Source organism: Dysidea avara, chromosome 3, assembly GCF_963678975.1.
Source record: "Dysidea avara chromosome 3, odDysAvar1.4, whole genome shotgun sequence".
Taxonomy (NCBI): domain Eukaryota; kingdom Metazoa; phylum Porifera; class Demospongiae; order Dictyoceratida; family Dysideidae; genus Dysidea; species Dysidea avara.
Window position 1 is genome coordinate 36,584,948 of NC_089274.1, and position 23,577 is coordinate 36,608,524.

General features: G+C 38.2%; 2 protein-coding genes across 2 annotated transcripts in view; both read right to left on the bottom strand.

Moving 5' to 3' along the window:
• Positions 1 to 23,577, bottom strand: part of LOC136248481 (sushi, von Willebrand factor type A, EGF and pentraxin domain-containing protein 1-like) — a 129,571-nt gene that overhangs the window by 64,309 nt on the left and 41,685 nt on the right. The window contains exon 14 of the mRNA XM_066040259.1: positions 1,215 to 1,403. Coding sequence (XP_065896331.1) covers positions 1,215 to 1,403 — 189 coding nt within the window. The remainder of the gene's footprint in view (positions 1 to 1,214; positions 1,404 to 23,577) is intronic.
• LOC136251617 (uncharacterized) lies at positions 5,717 to 9,838 on the bottom strand. The gene is made up of 7 exons (XM_066044075.1): positions 9,210 to 9,838; positions 8,734 to 9,008; positions 8,502 to 8,672; positions 8,272 to 8,436; positions 7,860 to 8,216; positions 7,074 to 7,582; positions 5,717 to 6,625 (listed from the first exon to the last, which is right to left on the bottom strand). Exons 1-7 carry the CDS (start codon positions 9,836 to 9,838, stop codon positions 5,999 to 6,001), a joined length of 2,733 nt encoding a protein of 910 aa, XP_065900147.1. The 3' UTR covers positions 5,717 to 5,998.

Below are 23,577 nucleotides of genomic sequence, written 5' to 3' on the forward strand. Positions count from 1 at the left end.
CTCAACTGGAATTAGCCATGGATAGTATATGCTACTATGAGTTAACCAACTATATTATTGTTTTAACCAATAGCGTAGTTTTGGGTTGTGCAATAATATTGCTAGCCAATTCTTGTATTTCGTAATCCATGAAATTTTCGTAATTCGTTTAATTACGTTGTTATGCACTGCTAAGGAAGCGCTTGTTAAACAACCACTTTTACCAACATATTACACACAGAAGTATCTTCTAAACTGTTTTATAGTTTGACTATTGTGTTTTTTCCCACAAATTTTCTCAACAAAGCCTCAAAGCTGCTCTTCGTTTTCGTTCGCGTACATAAGGGATATGCCCCATTTCAACTCGAAGCAATAGGCTATTCCTGGTAGTGTATGAGGCCTGCACCAGTTGTTAAATGCCTGAAAACCTCAAAGGGAAGGTAATTTACAAAGTCTGAGGAAAGTCGCTACACCCGTTTTTCAGTCCGCTGAAAAGAAACCACCTCAGAGCAAAGTTCACCTGTGCAGAAGTTTAATACAGACTTCATTTCGCTTTTACTTCTTATGTAAAAGCTGCTTTTACCATTATTTAATGATTTTGTTCACATGGGTGTATACGGACAAACATAGATAGGTAGATATGTAGATAGGTAGATAAATAGGTAGATAGGTACACACACACACACTTTTACGAAAAAAATTTCAGTAAACCAGGCGCGCACCCACAGTCGGCCTTTGGCCAGCTGTGGGCACACGCTTGGTTTAACTAGTTATGTGATATCAGAATTATGTACTGATGTCAAATTAGTCACATTAGTGCAATGCCCTATTTTAGAAATTAAGGAAATATCTTGAAAATGCTTTAATACATAGAAATGTTGAAAAACTACATAATGATCACATACCAAAATATACATGTAATTTTTTTTTTCATAATAGATGCAAGATTTCAAACATTTACAAATCCCTTTAGCATGTGTTTACATGGCCGCTCACCCACATAGATATCTGGATAAAGAATCTGAACATATTTTCATACTGGCTCTACATCTTTCGTAACATGTTAACTCCATATGTCATTACTATTTAAGTTATAACCAATACTACATGTGAACTACAAATGAGATTGTACTAAACTAATTTCTCAAGTAAAAACATCAGCTGCTGTTGTTAGTGCCTTAATACAGTACCATACATAAACACAACATTTGAAAATGCATTCACACATTTTCTACCTTTCCTACAGATGGTCTCAGTACCACTCCAGCTCCCATCACTCTGACAGGTCCTAGTGTCACTAGCAGTTAGCACATAACCAGTGTTACATGTGAAACTACAAGTGTCTTCATAGGAAGTAACTCCATCATCTCCCAGTGGACAATTTACTTTTCCATTTTTAGGTTCAGTAAGTGAAGGACAAGCAACTGCATTTCAGAAAAAAAGTACATACATAGATACTGCATCAACATCATAAGAGTAGTGTCAAGACAAACAATGTGGCCAATGATTTTTAATTTGCAAATAGTCGAAAAGTAACTATAATGATATCAATTGTTATCAGCTGTAATTACATCGATTGCATCTTTAATCCATATCAAAAGCAGCCACGCTGTGAAAAAGGTTACGGCTCCCCAAAAGGCCAGGACGAAAAAAGTTATGAAATTAAAGGTGAAGCCAAGGGATGGCTGCAATGATGCTAGTGTCAATCATTTTTAATGATGAGTGATCATTAAAGTGATTGACATTAACATCATTACAACAATGTTTTTCATCCTGGCTTTTTTGGGGGTTGCACCCTTTTTTCACAACTTGGCTGTTTTTGGTATAGATATCAGTTGTAATTGTAAGTTCCAACATCAGCCATAATGAGGTATTGGGGCTAACTTTTACTTGTTCATTGTAGGAAAAAGAGAATACATGTGGCCTAATGTATTTCATGGAAGGAATGGACTTGCAGACTGGGCCGGAAACAGCTTTTAAACAATAATCCAGGCATTATCCATCTCTTGCAACACTGGAGACACCACTATCAAGCTACAACTACAGGTACTGCATGCTCTTCCTTACAAATCATGATAGTGCATGCACTAATTAATTAGAGTATACTTAGTACCAGCAGTGATAAAGCGTTACAGAGGCTATTGTTGTAGTGTAGATGTTTTTCTTTGATGCTTTAGCACTAGTGTTAAGGCTGTAGCAATGAAACAGTAATTATTCTTAGCAGTAGGTGGCATCAGCAAGGTGATGGGGCTATGCAGCTCATCACAACAGCCCTAACACTAGTGCTAAGTACTGATGCAACAAAGGAAAACATCTATGCTACAACAATAGCCTCTATCACTATAGAGGCTACTGTTGGAATAGTAGTGTTACATCTATACTTGAAGACCTTCAGTATCACATCGACGTATGATTTTAAGACTAAAATTGTTCTATTACTCTATTAATGATCATTCAGCCTTGAAAATTCCTCCATATTTTTCCACCACCTTCTATCCTACACGCCACCAACATCCACTTCATTTCATCAGTAAGAAATAATTCACACAAATTTAGCTTTTTTTCTCAGCTAGAACAATAAATGATTGGAATAACTTACCTGTTGAAACAAACAAATCTCCCACTGTTGAACAGTTTTTAGTTAAATTGCATGATTTATTGCTGTAACTATTGATCTTTGTAACTTACTCCGGTCTGGTCCCCTGGATATATCAGTGATTCTGTCTGTCCAGCAATAAAATAAATCACATTTTATCACTACTAGTACATGTGTAACATAAATATATTCTAATTAATTAGTGTGCATGCTGCTTTCATGACTTGTAACAGAGACTCCAACCTTGGATCTTTCTTGGGAATAAGACTTCTCACAAAGTGAACAATGGAGATGCAGTCTTTCAGCCACAACCATACAATTCAGCAAAGTTACATTATAACTAGCACTTAAGGATTTCATGACATTATAATGGCATGGCCTCCTTGTGCTAGTTATAATTGAAAGTGGTTGTACATAGTTACATCATTGAGGAGTTGTGCATTACTAGCTACTAGTGTACAATACAATAACTGAAAGGTGTTGTGCTAGGTATGCATTACGATTGTGGCAATTCATTATGATTACCATGGCAACCATGACAGGATTACATGATCAGATGGACTACACACTTTAATGATCATCTTGTGTATTTATGAGATGTCTTGCCAGTTAAACTACCTGGCTTCTATCAGTGTAGCTATCTTGCAACTGAAGTTTACAATAATATCCTGCCTGGATTCTGAGTGATCTTTCAAAGTTCCAGTACACTGTTTGCAGGTATCCCTGTTTGCTGTCCTTATACAATCCATCTCAGTTGTTGTCTAAAAGGAATCAACCAACTTCCATTGAGAGTTCTGACTGCCAAAAGATAATTTGAACGAGAGATCATGTGACTGCCTCGGCATTCCAGTGCATGCTGCTAAGTTTTGAGTTGCTAAACATTAAGTAAAAGGCATAGCTAGTCATAGAAAATTCTTGGAGTGAGGAAGAAATTGTAGGTGTGAGAATACAAATGTTGGACATGAGAGTGTGAGATTTAAGGCCAAATTGTGAGAATCACGCCTAAGGAGTGAGAGTTGGAGCCTCTGTTGTAAAGATGAGCAGTACCAGCAGTCGTAGCTTGATAGTGGTGTCCCCACTGTTGCAAGAGATAGATAATGCCTGGATTATTGTTTAAAAGCTGTTTCCAGTTCAGTCCGTGAGTCCAGTCCATGAAATATTTATTTATTTTTTCCTCCGGCCCTAATGGCACTCCCTTCCACCCACATGTCTCTATGGAAAACAAGCTAGAAGAACAACATAAAAAGAAAAAGAAAGAATTTACCTACAGAAATGACACCTAAAAGAACCTACAGAAGCCCAGGGAATGTTAGTGGACTGGTAGATGCCCCTCTGCAACGGCGAGATCTATTGCCGGGGGCACACCAGGACACTTAGAGCATGATTGAGAACCACGGATGCACATGATGGAGGAGCGAAGCAAGGAGAACCCCAAACTGCAACGGAGCCAGCCCATCACCACTGAATATGGGGAACTCTACTTCTCACTGAGTAATTGAGCCAAATGCTTATAGGTGGTAGTGGCCGCTTTCCCCATTCCACCGGAGGAAAAAAATAATGGGGTAAAGCTGCCATGCTCTACTTCGCGTATACGCTCCTAATAAGCACAACACTTCCCAGTCCATGAAATGCATGTAATTTTTAATCTGAACTATTTTTTTATAAAATAGTGATGCAATAAAATAATATCTTATCATAAACCGAAAGGATAGTTTGAATATAGTTAATGCAGAGTTCTCAGCTAAACTCTTTACATGAATCACAGGAAAAAATCTTAAATTCCCATCAATGGATTTACAATATTCCCATGATAAAATACTTCCCATCATGGGAATATATATCAGATTAGGGTGTGAATTTATTAATTCCCATCATGGCAACAAAATCCCATAATGGGAATAGAGAATACACATGAAGGGAGTAAAGTAATTCAACATTCCCGTCATGGGAATCCTCAGTCCCATGAAGGGAAATTATTACAGGTTTTATTCCCATCATGGGAATTCTACAACCCGTGAAGGGAAAACAATACAGGTTCTATTCCCGTCATGGGAATTCTTAAGCCTATGAAGGGGAAATATTACAGGTTCTACTCCCATCATGGGAATTCTCAAACCCGTAATGGGGAAATAATTCAGATTCTAGGGAAATCTTCAAACCCATGAAGGGAAAATAATGCAGGTTCTGTTCCCACCATGTGAATTCTGAAACCCATGAAGGGGAAACAATACAGATTCTATTCCCGTCATGGGAATTATGAAACCCATGAAAGGGAAAACAATACATATTATATTCCCATCATGGGAATTCTACAACCCGTGAAGGGAAAACAATACAGGTTCTATTCCCGTCATGGGAATGCTCAAACCCATGAAGGGAAACAATACAGGTTCTATTGCCGTCATGGGAATTCTTAAGCCCATGAAGGGGAAATATTACAGGCTCTATTCCCATCATGGGAATTCTCAAACCCGTAATGGAGAAATAATACAGATTCTAGGGAAATCCTCAAGCCCATGAAGGGGAAATAATGCAGGTTCTGTTCCCACCATGTGAATTCTGAAACCCATGAAGGGAAAACAATACAGATTATATTCCCATCATGGGAAATTCTTAAAACCATGAAGAGGAAATATATTACTGGTTCTATACCCATCATGGGAATCCTCAGAACCATGACAGTGAATGTTACAGGTTTGATATTATGAAAGTTGTTATAGTTTAAATTTGATGTGAATTATATTAAATTGTCTTGTTTCTCAGCTACACATATTATATATATATATATTTTTATTAATGCTTTACAGCACAAGTGCTGAAGGTCTGTAGGACACCTGGTCCTACAGCCTGCTCAAAGACTTTAGCTACAGAAGGTGTTTGAAAAGTTGGAGAAAGGAGAAAAAATCGATGACTGGACCTAGGTGGCCTCGAACCTGCAACCATCCGATTTACGCTCAAACGCTTACAGGAGTCTACCAGGTGGTCAGGATGTTTTCTCCTTGTTATTTTCATGTAATTATATCCATAGGAATTCTAGAGAGTAACTCATCATCTCTAAGTACCCCAAGTAGAATCAAATGGACACTAGTTTATTTATTAATGCTTAGTTTATTTATTAATACTATATATATGTGCATATACAAATTAATAATTATAAGAATTTAACTGTAGCAATAAGATAGAGTATAAGCATATTACTTGATTACATGTCACGGTATTGCTAATTACCATACAAAAATAAGCTTCAGATTGTACATATCATCACTCTATAGTTTAAGCCAAGATGTACCATGCCATTGCCCAGATGCAATCTGAATAATGGAATCCCAATGTATTGTCTCTACTGACATTCTTCCACTGCTCTCTCGAATGTATTTGTTAGATACACGAGGGTCTTCAACATAAAAATGTACCTTGCTTGTTTTAATTAGCTCTCTCATCACTAGACAATACATGGGCAAACCATATCTCATCAGTTTCACCTCTGACGTTAAGCATGTCTCCTTCCTCTGGATATACCGGAACGATTACATCATCTACACATATTGGAGGCGTTGGTCTTAAGTGGTCTATTAGTACAAATGATTCTGGAGTATCTACAGAATTGGGATAAAGCATGACCTTTCTTAGTACACTAGATGTAGGGAACACTTTGTTTATTGTAGTTGGCAGCACAATTGAACTGCCACTGTAACTATGTACATGGCCATCAAGTTGGTATACATTCCCCTTAACTAATGTGTAATGCTGTCCAGAATTGTAAATGGCAAAGTATTCAATTGCCTTGACAACAGAGTCTTCACCATCATTCTTCAATAATATATGCTCTCCAGTTCTGTATAAGGTTCCATTAACCCCATGAGCATTCATCAACATGCTTCGACAAGATGTGGCAATCCTATCCTGATCACTATCAACAAAGCTGATTTCACCAACTGATAAAATGTCAGAAGGCTTGACTAAAATTTGCCTCTTCCCACCAAGTAATATTGGCAAAGTGACAGTTTTATGCCTGTTTCTTGCCTCAGCCAGAGATTTTGCATGAAGGAGCTACATAATTGTATTTGCATATGTAAATACAATGTGTTTTAAGTGATAAATATTTTTATATGTGCATTTACTCACTTACTTGATTACTTATTCTCATCCCCACTCCCTACAACCTCAAATTGCTAATATTAAATGCGCACATAAAGAAAGCTGGCTCGAGCTAACTATCGTTAATTTTTACAGCACATGAAATGTCCCTGCAGTTCAACAAAGGTGCTAAAATGGAGGTACTAACATTTAGAGTACTTTATAGCAACAGTTAGCTTCTTGTTGTAGTGTTGTGGAGTCTTTCTTCAATAATGAACAATGAAAAATGCCCTAGACCGAATGTGAATCCCAAAATAATTTTGTGGGCAATGAGATAAGTTATCAAGTTTACCTGACCTAATTGAATGGAATATACATAATACACATAAATATAACTATAAATATAAGAAAAATTGATTACCTTCCCAGGTTGATGCTGTTCAATTGCCTCAGATGACCTAGACTGGCAAAATTTTAACAATTCCCTCCTACATTCGGCCTTGGCAAATGTATACTCGAGATTTTTATTATTTGATGATTTCTCAACATACTTGTGTACTGCTCGCTCAAACACAAAGCACCAGTAATTGTCAGGGCTAGAATGTCGTACAATATCATCAGGCAAATGGATGAGGTTGTGCAAGGAAATAGTACAATTAGCTAACCCTTCGACTTCCTCCGTTAGAATATTATGTCGCCAAATTAATTGTTTCAACAGTTCCACTAATTCTGGGGTCCACCCATTCCTGCAGCATCCAAACACAAGCTCAACTATCCTGACCATCAAAATCCAGGTGTTGTAATGTTGTTCAGGCAGCACTCCACCAAGAATATGCTCTGAGGCTGGATATGTGAACTTTAAGTATTCCTCAGCCTTCCAGAACCCCATTCTTCGTGTGATACCTTCTGGTATACGTCCATCCTTCAATTCTAAAAAAACATATACAAACAGCTACAGGCCATATAGTTTGAGTAAACGTGTAGTTTTGAATTAGATGATAAAAATCCATGCACACAGAAACTTGTCAGCCAAAGTTGAGATACTCTAGTGATGCTTTCATTTTACTTAATGACATCATAAAAGTAACCAATCTAATTTTTTGTATGGCCATTAAATATTATTTTATCTGTTGATAGAAATATCTATAAACAATTTTATATCTGTGCATCACCACTATTCTCTAATGTATCAAAGTTCTATAAGTACCTGCAGTCCATGGAATATTGCCTAAACCATTTTCAACATTATCATTTAAAAAACCATTCTCCTTGTAATAATCCAGATGCCTTTTAATATTCCTCAAAAGGATAGTGTGCATTGCATCGAATACAAAATCCTCCAAGATATTAAAATTGTATAGTACATGGAGGCGGTGCAAAATGGATGTTCCTGTGAAGCCACTCTCGCTAGCCTTTTGACGTCTCACAGTTACCCTATCTTCCTGATCAACCTCTTCCATGTCTGGCAGCGACTCATCCAATGTTCTTGGCAGCCACTGATGACGGTAATGGAAACGGTAATTTCCGTAGTACAACTGGTTGCTCCCACTGCTGGATCGAGCTCCTATACTTACATTACTTAAATAAGATGATATAATAAGCTAGGTGAAACTAAGTACCTTCTACTTTATCACGTCTGCAAGGATGTGCACCACCTGTTCCTAAAAACTTTCCAACCTCACACTGGGCAGGATGGTCACCAGTCCAACATAGTAAAATACATCGAATTACAGCAGGTCCAACTTCAATGCCCCCAATCGTTGCAGAATAGTTGACTGAAATACCTATACGTGTAATAATTGGTATATATACAATATGTATGTCCTTTATTAATAATAATTATATATACCATCAATAAAAGCATCTTCCAATTCTGTAATGAGTGGGTCCAAAAATGGGTCTAATGACCATGGTGCTCGATTGGGCAAAGCATAGCTCGGCACAAACCCACAAACATACACTTCATCAACCTTGCACCTCTCCAATTTAGTCATTGTAGCTACTTGCACTTCAAAAGATCCTAAAAAAACAATATTTTTATGGTTGCAAAATATTGTCACTTGAACTAGTAGAATTCATACCGCAGCTATGCTTCAGTGATGTAGAAAATGGCTGCCAGCCATCCCAGTATGCAATAAGTGCTATATTACGAGGGTCACCAGTGGCATAATGAAGTGTATGTTCAACTCGACTGCAGCAGTGGGGACACAGCAGAGATATTGCTTGCCCATGAAAACCTTCTTGGCCTAGACTCTTGGTGATGTGATCAGTACTGATAACATGCTTGCAAGAAGTGCATCTAAATGGGAGCATCCACTGTTGACGCAAGTCTAAAAACCAACTCAATTCAGCAAACCTAAAATTGTGTTACATATATCCAAAAAAGAACATAGTTATCAAAATTTATTAAAAGTAGGTATAATAATTAATGTGGTAATTAAATCAATAGATAAAATGGCCTAAAAATGGAACACATGGCTAAGTTTTGAGTCTTCAAGTTTTATACCAGACAACTTGCATGCATACAATTCATATATCTTAAAACAATGGCTATTACCTTTTTCCGTGCCATGCCTCATTCATTAGCCGACTGTCTGAATATCCAGAGTTCATCCATGTCACACGTTCCCTCCAATGTGCTGTCATCTTGTAGCAAAATTCTTCATCTGAACACCACCTTTTGATTTTGTCTTCTAAGCTTAAGTAATAATACATTATAGACCCTTGTTGACCACAATACTGACAATTTGCAGTTTGATCTTTAATGCAGCTCCATAAATTAGGGTGAGCTTCATTCAAACATACCCGATATATGGTTGGATCTTTGTAACCAGCATTTCTTAGAACTTGTAAGCAAGCTGCATAATTTTTTGGCCACCTATTTAGTTTTTCTGTGATCCCTTGACAGTATAAGTCACGTCCATATTCTATTATTTCCATCAAGTTTTTCTGTGACGCACTCATTTCTTCAGCAAGTCCAAAAGCTTTCAGTACTGCCTGTACAACTTCAGCATCATCACTATGAGTAGTTGATTCATTTGATCCACAATCATTTCTGTCAAGCTCGTCAGTCATATTATGGTCACTTATATTGTGCTCAGCCCCATTGTCACAAACAAGTCCACTATTTTGCCCATTACTTGATACAGGTTGCTCATTACATACTTCATCCATTTCTGTTTCCATATTGTTAATTTCTACATCACCTATGATTTAAGTTCATGTAGCTACACATTCACGCAAATTACTGTAAGGCAAAAATTTTTCAAGGAATGCCAAAATGAGGTTAAATCAGTAATTTCCGTGGAACAAATGTTCATGGCTTAGACATCAATCTCAATACGTTTTCTGTAAATTTTTTATAAGGGGACCCTCGAAAATTTGAACCCCGCGAAATTTTCTTGCCTTACGGTATCAACCTCCCAACATGCTAGTTGTATAGGTAGCTAATGTAGAAAGGCTCACCAATAGGACTTTCTTCCGTACTGACATCATTGGGATTAAGCATAGCAATGTCCAGTGTGGAAGTCTGGCTTGTGGAAAGCAATTTGGATTGCTTCCAATGGCGGTACTCTACTGACCTAGAAACAGCTTTCTTTCTACACCGATAGCAAGGGCAGTGGACATGAATATAGCTCAAAGCTGCGCAGTTACAGCAAGTAATTTCGCTTCTACTCCATCCATCCATTCGACTCTTTTCGCGGCAAGTAAATGGAGGGAATACTATGCGCGCGCATTGCGTAATGGATAACTTTATCCAATCGGATCCATTGAACGCGGAGGCGCACGTTTTCATTTGTGTGAGAAGTGATTTGCTCCAGGATCTATTTGTTAACGAGTTTGTTTTCGACGAGGGTTTCGAGAAACAAGTAGGACGATACTTTGAATACAAAACCTGAGCTGTTTAGCTACTGTCTGCCACCTGAGCCCTGGTTATTTGTAGCCGTCCGTCGTTGTTCATCACCGTTATCTATGGCGAGCAATGAGACTGAAATCGCTAATTGGACCTGTGAGGAGACAGCGCGATGGGCTAGTGAGCACTTCAGTGATGATGTTGTGAAGCGTTTTGAAGGTATGGAATTAGTTGCTGTACGTAAACACATATCAGGTGTTGGTATTTTTGTTTGCTCACACTTCACAAACTATGTATTACTTGTTGTCACCTATGCTGTCTTTGTTGTGCCTCTATATATTTGTAGCACTTATTATATGGCCTAGTTGCTAGCAATTTTGTCTCATTCTGGTCCTGAAAATTAGTTATTCTTCTGGCAATCCTCTACTCAAGTATCATACAGACTATAAAGCTAGCTAGCAACCCTGGACAAGACCAATGAAAAACCTATAACTATGAACCTAAGTCTGTACCCTATAGTGTGTATGGTGAATTGAAGAGTTGTCCAAGTTTCTTGGTGGAACATTAACTGGTCAAATGGTGGTGATTTTGTTACATTGTTTGGTTTTAGTTGTATCTTGGACATAGTGAGCATGCATTTTAATTGTAAGCTACTTGTACAAGTCTTATATAACATACTTGTGAATAACAATATTGTATTTAGCACGTGTGTGTATATAATTATATTTACTTTGTCTTTTCATCATCTCCTAGAGAAAGAAGTTGATGGGGAAACCTTACTGATGCTTGGGAGCTGTGCTACTATGGAGATGTTGAATTCTTGTGGTCTTTGTACTCTGAAGCAGCAGCTGTTACTTCGCAAACTCATTGCTGGATCACAAGCTAGCTCTTCAGCTGACACAAACCCAGCAACCTCAAATTCTCAAAAAGCAGACCCAGTAGGAAAAAACCTAACACGCAATTCTAAACTAACATTGCATGCCATGAGAAGTATGAAAGATGTGGATAAACGGATGTACTTGATGAAGTTAGTGGTACAAGTGGCTGTACTATTACCTAATTATGCTGATTATTTACTAGGAGAAACATGGTGTCCACAAAGGCTGCAGAGAAGTGGCCAGGAAATAATATTCCTAGTTTCCGCAACAATAAAGCATTGCAAGAAGAGCTCACTGCTTTTGCAAAGGAGCTTGCAAAAGACTATTCAATGGATGGTTTTGGTGAAGAGGCCATCAGACAACACATTAAAGATTGTCTCCGTGAGAGGAAGAGGTAGATTAACCAGGGCTATGATTATGAAAAGGTAAATCACATTCTACCATAATATATGCTTGCACATATATGTGCAGTAGCATATATTTCTCCAGTACAGGGGGCTGTATAATAAAACAAAATAAATTAACACACTATTACTGTAACACATGCATACTTTTACACATGCTATACTTATATTGTATATTGTTATACTGTATTAGCCACCTGCAAAGAGGTCAAGAGTTAAGAAAGAAAAAGGATCTGCTACTAAGCATGCTGACGAAATAGTAAAGAATGATAGTGGAAAACAAAGGGTTGCAGAATTGTCAACCAGCAAGGCCACTCTTCCTGATGATTATAAGGCGTCTTCTTCACAAACCCATGACTCACATGACAAGCTTAAGGTTGTCATACCCAGTGACGAATTCTCAGATTCTGGTAAAGAGGAGAGTGAGGAATCAAATGGGAGCAAGAAAAAAGGAAAGAGTAAGAAGGTGTCCAACACTCCCACTAGTACTGCAGGCAGGACATTGTCACATGACAAGCGTAAGGTTGTCATACCCAGTGACAAATTCTCAGATTCTGGTGAAGAGGAGAGTGAGGAATCAAATGGGAGTAAGAATGAAGGAAAGAGTAAGAAGGTGTCCAACACTTCCACTAGTACTGCAGGCAGGACATTGTCACATGACAAGCTTAAGGTTGTCATACCCAGTGATGTATTCTCAGATTCTGGTGAAGAGGAGAGTGAGGAATCAAATGGGAGTACAAATAAAGGAAAGAGTAAGAAGGTGTCTGACAATCCCACTAGTACTGCAGGCAGGACATTGCCACCTGGTATGTCTATGTAGATACATGTGTGCTTAAATAATTTCATTGGCATATTATACTTTGCATAATGCAAATCAACTCCAGTGAAAACATTTGCATGTTTATGTTTCACTTCAACCATGTAGATACATAATTTTTAAGCAATTATTATAACAATACTTGATATAATCATGTACATTATAATTAACAATTACTTACCAAAAAATTATCCTGTCTGTTTTGTGTTTTTCTCTGAATTATAGAGTTGACTAAGCAGAGTGCCACAGCTGTCATTTTCTGTGCATTTAGTATAAACAACATAAGGAATGTGTCACGATCCCAACTGTATTCTGCTGCCAGACTGTACTGTACCAGCGAGGAAAAGAAAAACCTTTCTAAATGTGACAAAAAAGATCTAATAATTCCGCTTGCTTCCCTACTCTTCAGAGAGGGTGTTGTCAGTGTTAAAGATGAAGCCGATATTAATAACCTAAGTAGAGAGGATGTACTAAAGGAAATAGAATCTTTTTGACTCAGAGACTAGCTGTACGTTTGATTACATGCGTATTGTTCTAATCTATGATTGTACTCTTCACATATACATGTATGATAATATTATACAGTTATCTTCCGTATCTGCTATTTCGTGTACAGTGAAACCTACCTACATACCTATGGTGGGAATAGAATTTATGTAATGGGAATTTCAATATACCCATTATGGGAATAGACTTTACACAATGGAAATTTTAATATACCCATGATGGGAATAGAACTTACGAAATGGGAATTTCAATATACACATTATGGGAATAGATTTTACATAAGGAGAATTTTAATATACCCATGATGGGAACAGGATTTATGCAATGGGAATTTCAGCATTACCATAATGGGAATAGAATATACATTGTGGGAATTTCAATATACCCATTATGGGAATAGACTTTACACAACGGGAATTTTAATATACCCATGATGGGAATAGAACTTACGAAATGGGAATTTCAATATACACATTATGGGAATAGACTATACATAAGGGGAATTTTAATATACCCATGATGGGAATACAATTTAGGAATTTTACGATTCCCACGAAGGGAATAGAATTTACATAATGGGAATTTCAATATACCCACTTTGGGAATAAAATTAATGTACGGGAACTTCAATATACCCATGATGGGAATAGAATTTATGCAATGGGAACTTCACCATTCCCATGTTGGGAATAGAAATAATGCTATGGAATTTCAATGTACCCATGATGGGAATAAGGATTCCCATAATGGAATAATTAGTATTTCCATTATGGGAATTGCTTATACACATGATCGGAATTTAAAACTTTCCCATGATGGGAATTGTTCCACTTTCCCCATAATGGGAATCAGTGATGGGAATAGTAGCATTCCCTTTATAATTCCCATCACGGGAATTATGAAAATTTTCCTGTGAATGATTTATAATGTAGCTGAAGTCTACTTGTAATGCTCTCTACTAGGTGACTTGTAAGTAGCTGAATACTTGGCTGGGTGACTTGTAATGCAGCTGAACTCTCTACACGGCAACTTGAAACATAGCTGAGGTCTCTACAAGATAACTTGTTACACAGTTGAACAATTTACATGGTGACTTGTTTGTGACTGTACTTTCTACAGCATGAAATGTACCATAAGCATGCCAATAGAACATGTAGTTGACTGCTCTAATCGGGTTACTGTACTATATCTACAGGTAGTTGGTTTTCACATGTTATCACACAAGCTTTAATCCCAACTATTCTGTTCCACTAAAAGGCTTTCTAAGATGATTAATCTACTTGCATTTCAATATTCAGCTTACCCCTTCAGTGGTTTGTCTGGTAGGCGTGACAATAAATTGGCTTTCATTCATGAAAGTAGATCGTATGCCTGATACATTTTGTTATAATATAAGTCAATCAAGACACACGGTAGTGTGTCGTGCGGTCCAAGAAGCCAGCGCGTAACACCCGCGAGTATATTGACAGGAAGAAAGAAAACGCAATTTTCGCACCTCCGTAGCTCTGTGCTGCCTTGATGAAACAAGACGATTTTTGCTGTGAACACTCCCTCCACCTTCAGCACTCCACATTCCAAATTTGAGCGAAACCGCTTCAAGCGTTCCCGAGATATGCGACTTCAAATATTGGCTTAGTTTCTTGGTTTTTTTCTTCTTATTTTTCTTCCTCTTTTCGCACACTTACAAAAACTGCTATAAAACGCAAACGCTATATCTGATTGCCTTGCAATTTGGCACACAGAAGGGGGTATAAAGGCGCATCTCTGTACCAACTTTGGTTAGGATACGATAAACAGGAAAAGAGTTATGATTGATTATTCACGAAAAATAACACCAATATGTTGTCACGCCTACAGGGTAAACCGCGTATGGGAAGAAGCTGAAAATCGGTGGGTGAATAGGTTAACTATTGAACCTCAAACCTTTTGTGGTTTGAAAGAAATCGAGCTAAAAACCAGGAAGATACAACGAAAAAACCAACAGTGTGTAACAATTATGCAATCGAGATTAGCTAATAAAAAACGACTACTTGCCACTCCTACCAGATAAACCGCTATGGCGAATGCTTTGAAAATCGCTGTATAGAAGGAGTAATCATCTTAGAAAGGTTCTTCAATGGTGTAGAAGAATCAGACTTAAAGCCATGGAGTTATAACACGAAATCCAACTTGGTGCAGCAAGTGCGAGATCGAGATACTCTAATAGAGCAGTCATCCTAATAGAGCAGTCACCCTGAAGAGAATTCAAGAAATCAGCTAGAAACAAGTAACCTGTATAGAGATCAACTAGAAATAAGTCACCCTGTAGAGAGATCAGCTACAAACAATTCACCCTGTAGAGAGATCAGCTAGAAAAATTTACCTTGTAGGGAGTTCATGCAACTATGGAAAGGGATAGTTCATGATCAGCTAGAAGAAATCACCTTGTAGAGTTCAGCTACAAAGAAACTACCATGTAGAGAGTTTAGCTGCAAACAAATCACCTGTAGAGAGTTCAACTACAAACAAACCGCCCAGTAGAGAGATCAATAGAAGAAGTTACCTTGTAGAGAGATCAGCTACAAAGAAACCATCATGTAGAGAGTTTAGCTGCAAACAAATCACCTGTAGAGAGTTCAGCTACAAACAAATCTCCCTGTAGAGAGATCAGCCAGAAGAAGTTTCCTTGTAGAGAGTTCAGCTACAAACAAATCACCCTGTAGAGAGATCAGCTAGAAGAAGTTACCTTGCAGAGAGTTCAGTTACAAAGAAACCATCATGTAGAAAGTTCAGCTACAAACTAGTGACCTTGTAGAGACATCAGCTAAAAGGAGTTACCTTATAGAGAGTTCAGCTACAGAGAAACTATCATGTAGAGAGTTCAGCTGCAAACAAATCACATGTCAAGAGTTCAGCTACAAGCAAATCTCCATGTAGAGAGATCAGCTAGAAGAAGTTTCCTTGTAGAGAGTTCAGCTACAAACAAATCACCCTCTAGAAAGATCAGCTAGAAGAAGTCACCTTGTAGAGAGTTCAGTTAGCTACAAAGAAACCACCATATAGAGAGTTCAGCTACAAACTAGTGACCTTGTAGAGACATCAGTTACCTTGTAGAGAGTTCTGCTACAAAGAAACCATCATGTAGAGAGTTCAGCTGCAAACAAATCACCTGTAGAGAGTTCAGCTACAAACAAGTCTCCCTGTAGAGAGATCAGCTAGAAGAAGTTTCATTGTAGAGAGTTCAGTTACAAAGAAATCATCATGTAGAGAGGTCAGCTGCAAACAAATCACCTGTAGAGAGTTCAGCTACAAACAAATCTCCCTGTAGAGAGACCAGCTAGAAGAAGTTACCTTGTAGAGAGTTCAGCTACAAAGAAACCATCATGTAGAGAGTTCAGCTGCATGCAAACAAATCACCTGTAGAGAGTTCAGCTACAAAGAAACCATCATGTAGAGAGTTCAGCTGCAAACAAAACACCTGTAGAGAGTTCAGCTACAAACAAATCTCCCTGTAGAGAGATCAGTTAGAAGAAGTTTCCTTGTAGAGAGTTCAGCTACAAACAAATCACCCTGTAGAAAGATCAGCTATATAGAAGGAAGTTACCTTGTGGAGAGTTCAGTTACAGAGAAATCATTATGCAGAGAGTTCAGCTGCAAACAAATCACCTGTAGAGAGTTCAGCTACAAACAAATCTCCCTGTAGAGAGACCTGCTAGAAGAAGATACCTTGTACATAGTTCAGCTACAAAGAAACCATCATGTAGAGAGTTCAGCTGCAAACAAATCACCTGTAGAGAGTTCAGCTACAAAGAAACGATCATGTAGAGAGTTTAGCTGCAAACAAATCAGCTGTAGAGAGTTCAGCTACAAACAAATCTCCCTGTAGAGAGATCAGCTAGAAGAAGTTTCCTTGTAGAGAGTTCAGCTACAAACAGATCACCCTGTAGAGAGTTCAGCTACAAACAAATCACCCTGTAGAGAGTTCAGTTACAAAGAAACCACCATGTAGAGAGTTCAGCTGCAAAAAAATCAATCACCCAGTAGAAAGATCAGCTAGAAGGAGTCACCTTGTAGAGAGTTCAGTTACAAAGAAACCATCATGTAGAGAGTTCAGCTACAAACTAGTGACCTTGTAGAGACATCAGCTAAAATAAATTACCTTGTACAGAGTTCAGCTACAAAGAACCATCATGGAGAGAGTTCAGCTGCAAACAAATCACCTGTAGAGAGTTCAGCTACAAACAAATCACCCTGTAGAGAGATCAGCTAGAAGAAGTTACCTTGTGGAGAGTTCAGCTTCAAAGAAACCATCATGTAGAGAGTTCAGCTGCAAACAAATCACCTGTAGAGAGTTCAGATACAAACAAATCTCCCTGTAGAGAGATCAGTTAGAAGAAGTTACCTTGTAGAGAGTTCAGCTACAAAGAAACCATCATGTAGAGAGTTCAGCTGCAAACAAATCACCTGTAGAGAGTTCAACTACAAACAAATCTCCCTGTAGAGAGATCAGTTAGAAGAAGTATCCTTGTAGAGGGTTCAGCTACAAACAAATCACCCGTAGAAAGATCAGCTAGAAGAAGTTACCTTGTGGAGAGTTCAGTTACAAAGAAACCATCATGTAGAGAGTTCAGCTGCAAACAAATCACCTGTAGAGAGTTCAGCTACAAACAAATCTCCCTGTAGAGAGATCAGTTAGAAGAAGTATCCTTGTAGAGGGTTCAGCTACAAACAAATCACCCTGTAGAAAGATCAGCTAGAAGGAGTCATCTTGTAGAGAGTTCAGTTACAAAGAAATCATCATGTAGAGAGTTCAGCTACAAAGAACCATCATGTAGAGAGTTCACCTGTAGAGAGTTCAGCTATAAACAAATCACCCTGTAGAGAGATCAGCTAGAAGAAATTACCTTTTAGAGAGTTCAGTTACAAAGAAACCACCATGTAGAGAGTTCAGCTTCAAAGAAATCACCCTGTAGAAAATTCAGCCACAAACAAATTGCTCTGTAGAAAGATCAGTTAGAAGAAGTTACCTTGTAGAGAGTTCAGCTACAAAGAAACCATTCTGTAAAGAGCTCAGCTGCAAACAAATCACCCTGTGGAGAGATCAGCTAGAAGAAGTTACCTTGTAGATAGTTCAGCTACAAACAAATCACCCTGTAGAGAGATCAGCTAGAAGAAGTTACCTTGTAGATTGTTCAGCTACTAACAATTCACCCTGTAGAGAGGGCAGCAAGAAGTAAGTCACCTTGTAGAGTGTTCAGTTACAAAGAAACCACCATGGAGAGGTCTGTAATAAATATATGTATTATATATATATAATTTGTACATTTACTGATAAAATCAGATATTTAAAGTAGATCTGCTTCATCTTTTCTTCTTCCTGTGGTAAAGAAAAAAAAGACAGGTTAAAAAAGTCCCAAAGCTGGCCTATGGTATACAAATACAAAAAGAAATGAAATCTAATCCAAAACAGCCAAGCTGTAAAAAAACAGTGCAGCCCTCAAAAAGGCTATGGTGAAAAAAGATGTGAAATCCAAGGTGGCGCCAAGAAATGGCTGTGATGGTAGGTTAGTGGTAAAAATTTTAATAACGGCAATTTAGGTGATTTTTTTGCCAAGACCAAGCGGCACAAAAATTCACCTGAATTGTCGTTATTAAAATTTTTACCATTAACCTACCATCACAGCCATTTCTTGGCCGCCACCTTGGATTTCACATCTTTTTTCACCATAGCCTTTTTGAGGGCCGCACTGTTTTTTTACAGCTTGGCTGTTTTGGATTAGATCAAGACACACGGTAGTGTGTCGTGCGGCCAAGGAAGCCGGCGCGCAACCCCGTGAGTATATTGACAGGAAGAAAGAAAACGCAATTTTCGCACCTCCGTAGCTCTGTGCTGCCTTGATGAAACAAGACAAATTTTGCTGTGTAGATTCCCTCCACCTTCAGCACTCTACATTCCAAATTTGAGCAAAATTGCTTCAGGCATTCCTGAGATATGCGACTTCAAAAATTGGCTTAGTTTCTTCGTGTTTTTTTTCTTCTTCTTATTTTCTTCCTCTTTTCGCACACTTACAAAAACTGCTATAAAACGCGAACGCGTTATCCGATTGCCTTGAAATTTGGCACACAGAAGGGGGGTATAAAGGCGCATCTCGGTACCAACTTTGGCTGGAATACCATAAACAGGCAAAGAGTTATGAGCGATTATGCACGAAAAATAACACCAATATGTTGTCACGCCTACAGGGTAAACCGCGTATGGGAAGAAGCTGAATATCGGTGGGTGAATAGGTTAACTATTGAACCTCAAACCTTTTGTGGTTTGAAAGAAATTGAGCTAAAAACCAGGAAGATACAGCGAAAAAATCAACAGTGTGTAACAATTACGCAATCGAGATTAGCTAATTTTTAATTTTTTTATTTTATTATTATTATTATTATTATTATGCTTGCCACCCCTACCAGATAAACCACTTGGGGTAATGCTTTGAAAATCGCTGTACAGATGGAGTTATCATCTTAGAAAGGCTCTTCAATGGTGTAGAAGAATCAGACTTAAAGCCACGGAGTTATAACACGAAATCCAACTTGGTGTAGCAAGTGCGAGATCGAGATACTCTAATAGAGCAGTCATCCTAATAGAGCAGTCACCCTGAACAGAATTCAAGAGATCAGTTAGAAATAAGTAACCTGTATAGAGATCAGCTACAAACAATTCACCCTGTTCAGACATCAGTTAGAAGAAGTTTTCTTGTAGAGAGTTCAGTTACAAACAAATCACCCTGTTGAAAGATCAGCTAGAAGATGTCACCTTGTAGAGAATTCAGCTACAAACTAGTGACCCTGTAGATACATCAGCTAGAAGAAGTTACCTTGTAGAGAGTTCAGCTACAAAGAAACCATTCTGTAAAGAGCTCAGCTGCAAACAAATCACCTATACAGAATTCAGCTACAAACAAATCACCCTGTAGAGAGATCAGCTAGAAGAAGTTACCTTGTAGATAGTTCAGCTACAAACAAATCATCCTGTAGAGAGATCAGCTAGAAGAAGTTACCTTGTAGATAGTTCAGCTACAAACAATTCACCCTGTACAAAGCTCAGTTAAAAGAGGTTTCCTTGTAGAAAGTTCAGCTACAAACAAATCACCCTGTAGAGAGATAAGTAAGAAGAAGTTACCTTGTAGATCGTTCAGCTACAAACAATTCACCCTGTAAAGAGATCAGCTAGAAGAAGTTACCTTGTAGAGAGTTCAGCTACAAAGAAACCATCATGTAGAGAATTCAGCTGCAAACAAATCATGCATATATAGAGAGTTCAGCTACAAACAAATCTCCCTGTAGAGAGATCAGCTAGAAGAAATCACCTTGTAGAGAGTTCAGCTTCAAAGAAACAATCATGTTAGAGTTCAGGTACAAACAAATTGTCCTGTAGAGAGATCAGCTAGAAGAAATCACCTTGTAGAGAGTTCAGCTACAAAGAATCTATCATGTAGAGAGTTCAACTACAAACAAATCACCCTGTAGAAAGATCAGCTATAGAAGAAATCACCTTGTAGAGAAATCAGCTACAAAGAAACCATCATGTAGAGAGTTCAGCTACAAACAAATCGGCCTGTGGAGAGTTAAGCTACAAACAAATCTCCCTGTAGAGAGATCAGCTAGAAGAAGTCACCTTGCAGGGAGTTCAGTTACAAAGAAATAAACCATGTAGAGAGTTCAGCTGCAAACAAATCACCTGTAGAGAGTTCAGCTAGAAACAAGTCACCCTGTAGAGAGATCAGCTAGAAACAAGTCACCTTGTAGAGAGTTCAGCTAGAAGAAGTCACATTGTAGAGCTACAAAGAAACTACCATGTAGAGTTCAGCTGCAAACAAATCACCCTGTAGAGAACTCAGCTACAAACAAATCGCCCTGTAGAAAGATTAGCTAGAAGAAGTTACCTTATAGGGAGTTCAGCTATGAACAGATCACCCTGTAGAGAGTTCAGCTACAAACAAATCACCCTGTAGAGAGTTAAGTTACAAAGAAACCACCATGTAGAGTTCAGCTGCAAAAAAAATCAATCACTCTGTAGAGAGTTCAGCTAGAAGAAGTCACCTTGTAGAGAGTTAAGCTGCAAATAAATCACCCTGTAGAGAATTCAGCTACAAACAAATCACCCTGTAGAAAGATCAGCTAGAAGAAGTTACATTGTAGAGAGTTCAGCTACAAAGAAACCACCATGTAGAGAGTTCAGCTGCAAACAAATCACCTGTAGAGAGTTCAGCTAGAAACAAGTCACCCTGTAGAGAGATCAGCTAAAAACAAGTCACACTGTAGAGAGTTCAGCTAGAAGAAGTCACATTGTAGAGAGTTCAGCTACAAAGAAACTACCACGTAGAGAGTTCAGCTGCAAACAAATCATCCTGTAGAGAGTTCAGCTAGAAGAAGTCACCTTTTAGAGAGTTCAGCTACAAAGCAACCACCATGTAAAGAGTTCAGCTGCAAAAAACTCAATCACCTTGTAGAAAGATCGGCTAGAAGAAGTTACCTTGTAGAGAGTTCAGCTACAAAGAAACCACCATGTAGAGAGTTCAGCTGCAAACAAATCACCTGTAGTGAGTTCAGCTAGAAACAAGTCACCCTGTAGAGAGTTCAGCTAGAAGAAGTCACATTGTAGAGAGTTCAGCTACAATGAAACTCCCATGTAGAGAGTTCAGCTGCAAACAAATCACCCTGTAGAGAACTCAGCTACAAACAAATATGCAGTGTAAAAAGATCAGCTAGAAGAAGTTACCTTGTAGAGAGTTCAGCTACAACGAAACCACCATGTAGAGAGTTCAGCTACAAACAAATTACCTGTAGAGAGTTCAGCTACAAACAAGTCACCCTGTAGAGAGATCAGCTAGAAACAAGTCACCTTGTAGAGAGTTCAGCTAGAAGAAGTCACATTGTAGAGAATTCAGCTACAAAGAAACCACCATTTAGAGAGTTCAGCTGCAAACAAATCACCTGTAGAGAGTTCAGCTACAAAGAAACCATTCTGTAAAGAGCTCAGCTGCAAACAAATCACTTGTACAGAATTCAGCTACAAACAAATCACCCTGTAGAGAGATCAGCAAGAAGAAATTACCTTGTAGATAGTTCAGTTACAAACAAATCACCCTGTAGAAAGATCAGTTAGAAGAAGTTACCTTGGAGAAAGTTCAGCTACAAAGAAACCATTTTGTAAAGAGCTCAGCTGCAAACAAATCACCTGTACAGAATTCAACTACGAACAAATCTCCCTGTAGAGAGATCAGCTAGAAGAAATTACCTTGTAGAGAGTTCAGCTACAAAGAAACCACCATGTAGAGAGTTCAGCTGCAAAGAAATCACCCTGTAGAAAATTCTGCCAGAAACAAATTGCCCTGTAGAAAGATCAGTTAGAAGAAGTTACCTTTTAGAGAGTTCAGCTACAAAGAAACCATTCTGTAAAGAGCTCAGCTGCAAACAAATCACCTATACAAAATTCAGCTACAAACACATCACCCTGTAGAGAGATCAGCTAGAAGAAGTTACCTTGTAGATCGTTCAGCTACAAACAATTCACCCTGTAGAGAGAGCAATTAGAAGAAGTCACCTTGTAGAGTGTTCAGTTACAAAGAAACCACCATGGAGATTTCTGTAATCAATATATGTGACCGGATTTGCGAAAAGGGGTCTTCCACACACATCCAATTCCGTAAACGTTGGAGACCATAACTCAATGTTCAAGTAACATATTAATCTGAAAATTTCACCATGTATTCAGCTATAGTGGTGCTCACCACTACCCAAATATCAAGGCAATAGCTCTTTCCAATCTGAAGTTATCAATTGTCAAAGTTGGCAAATTGGATGTGTGTGGAAGACCCCTTTTCGCAAATGCGGTCAAATATGTATTATACAGTATATATAATTTGTACATTTACTGATAAAATATTTAAAGTACATCTACTTCATCTTTTCTTCTTCCTGTAGTGAAGAAAAAAACGTAGGTTAAAAAAGTCCTTAAGCTGGTACACAAATACAAAAAGAAATGAAATCTAATCCAAAACAGCCAAGCTGTAAAAAAAGTGTGCGGCCCTCAGAAAGGCTATGGTGAAAAAAGATGTGAAATCCAAGGTGGCGGCCAAGAAATGGCTGTGATGGTAGGTTAATGGTAAAAATTTTAATAATGACAATTTAGGTAAATTTTGTGAAGCGGCACAAAAATTCACCTGAATTGTCTTTATTAAAATTTTTACCATTAACCTACCATCACAGCCATTTCTTGGCCGCCACCTTGGATTTCACATCTTTTTTCACCATAGCCTTTCTGAGGGCCGCACACTTTTTTTACAGCTTGGCTGTTTTGGATTAGATAGTCTTTATCTTGATTATTTCTAAAGGGGCTCTTACAATGGTTAATCTATCTACAACAAACCTATTTTCAACCTGCTCTTTGACCCTGTAACTGTGACAAAAGAAATTGCTTTTTCATTTTTTTT

What these genes read in the sequence shown, in the direction of transcription:
- LOC136251617 (XM_066044075.1), bottom strand. Translation starts at nt 9,838, where the DNA reads ATGGAAACAGAAATGGATGAAGTATGTAATGAGCAACCTGTATCAAGT. An exon ending in CAATATTCCATGGACTGCAG is followed by an intron (nt 7,583 to 7,859) that starts GTACTTATAGAA and finishes ATGTTTTTTTAG; the next exon opens with AATTGAAGGATGGACGTATA. An exon ending in AACAGCATCAACCTGGGAAG is followed by an intron (nt 6,626 to 7,073) that starts GTAATCAATTTT and finishes ACAATTATGTAG; the next exon opens with CTCCTTCATGCAAAATCTCT.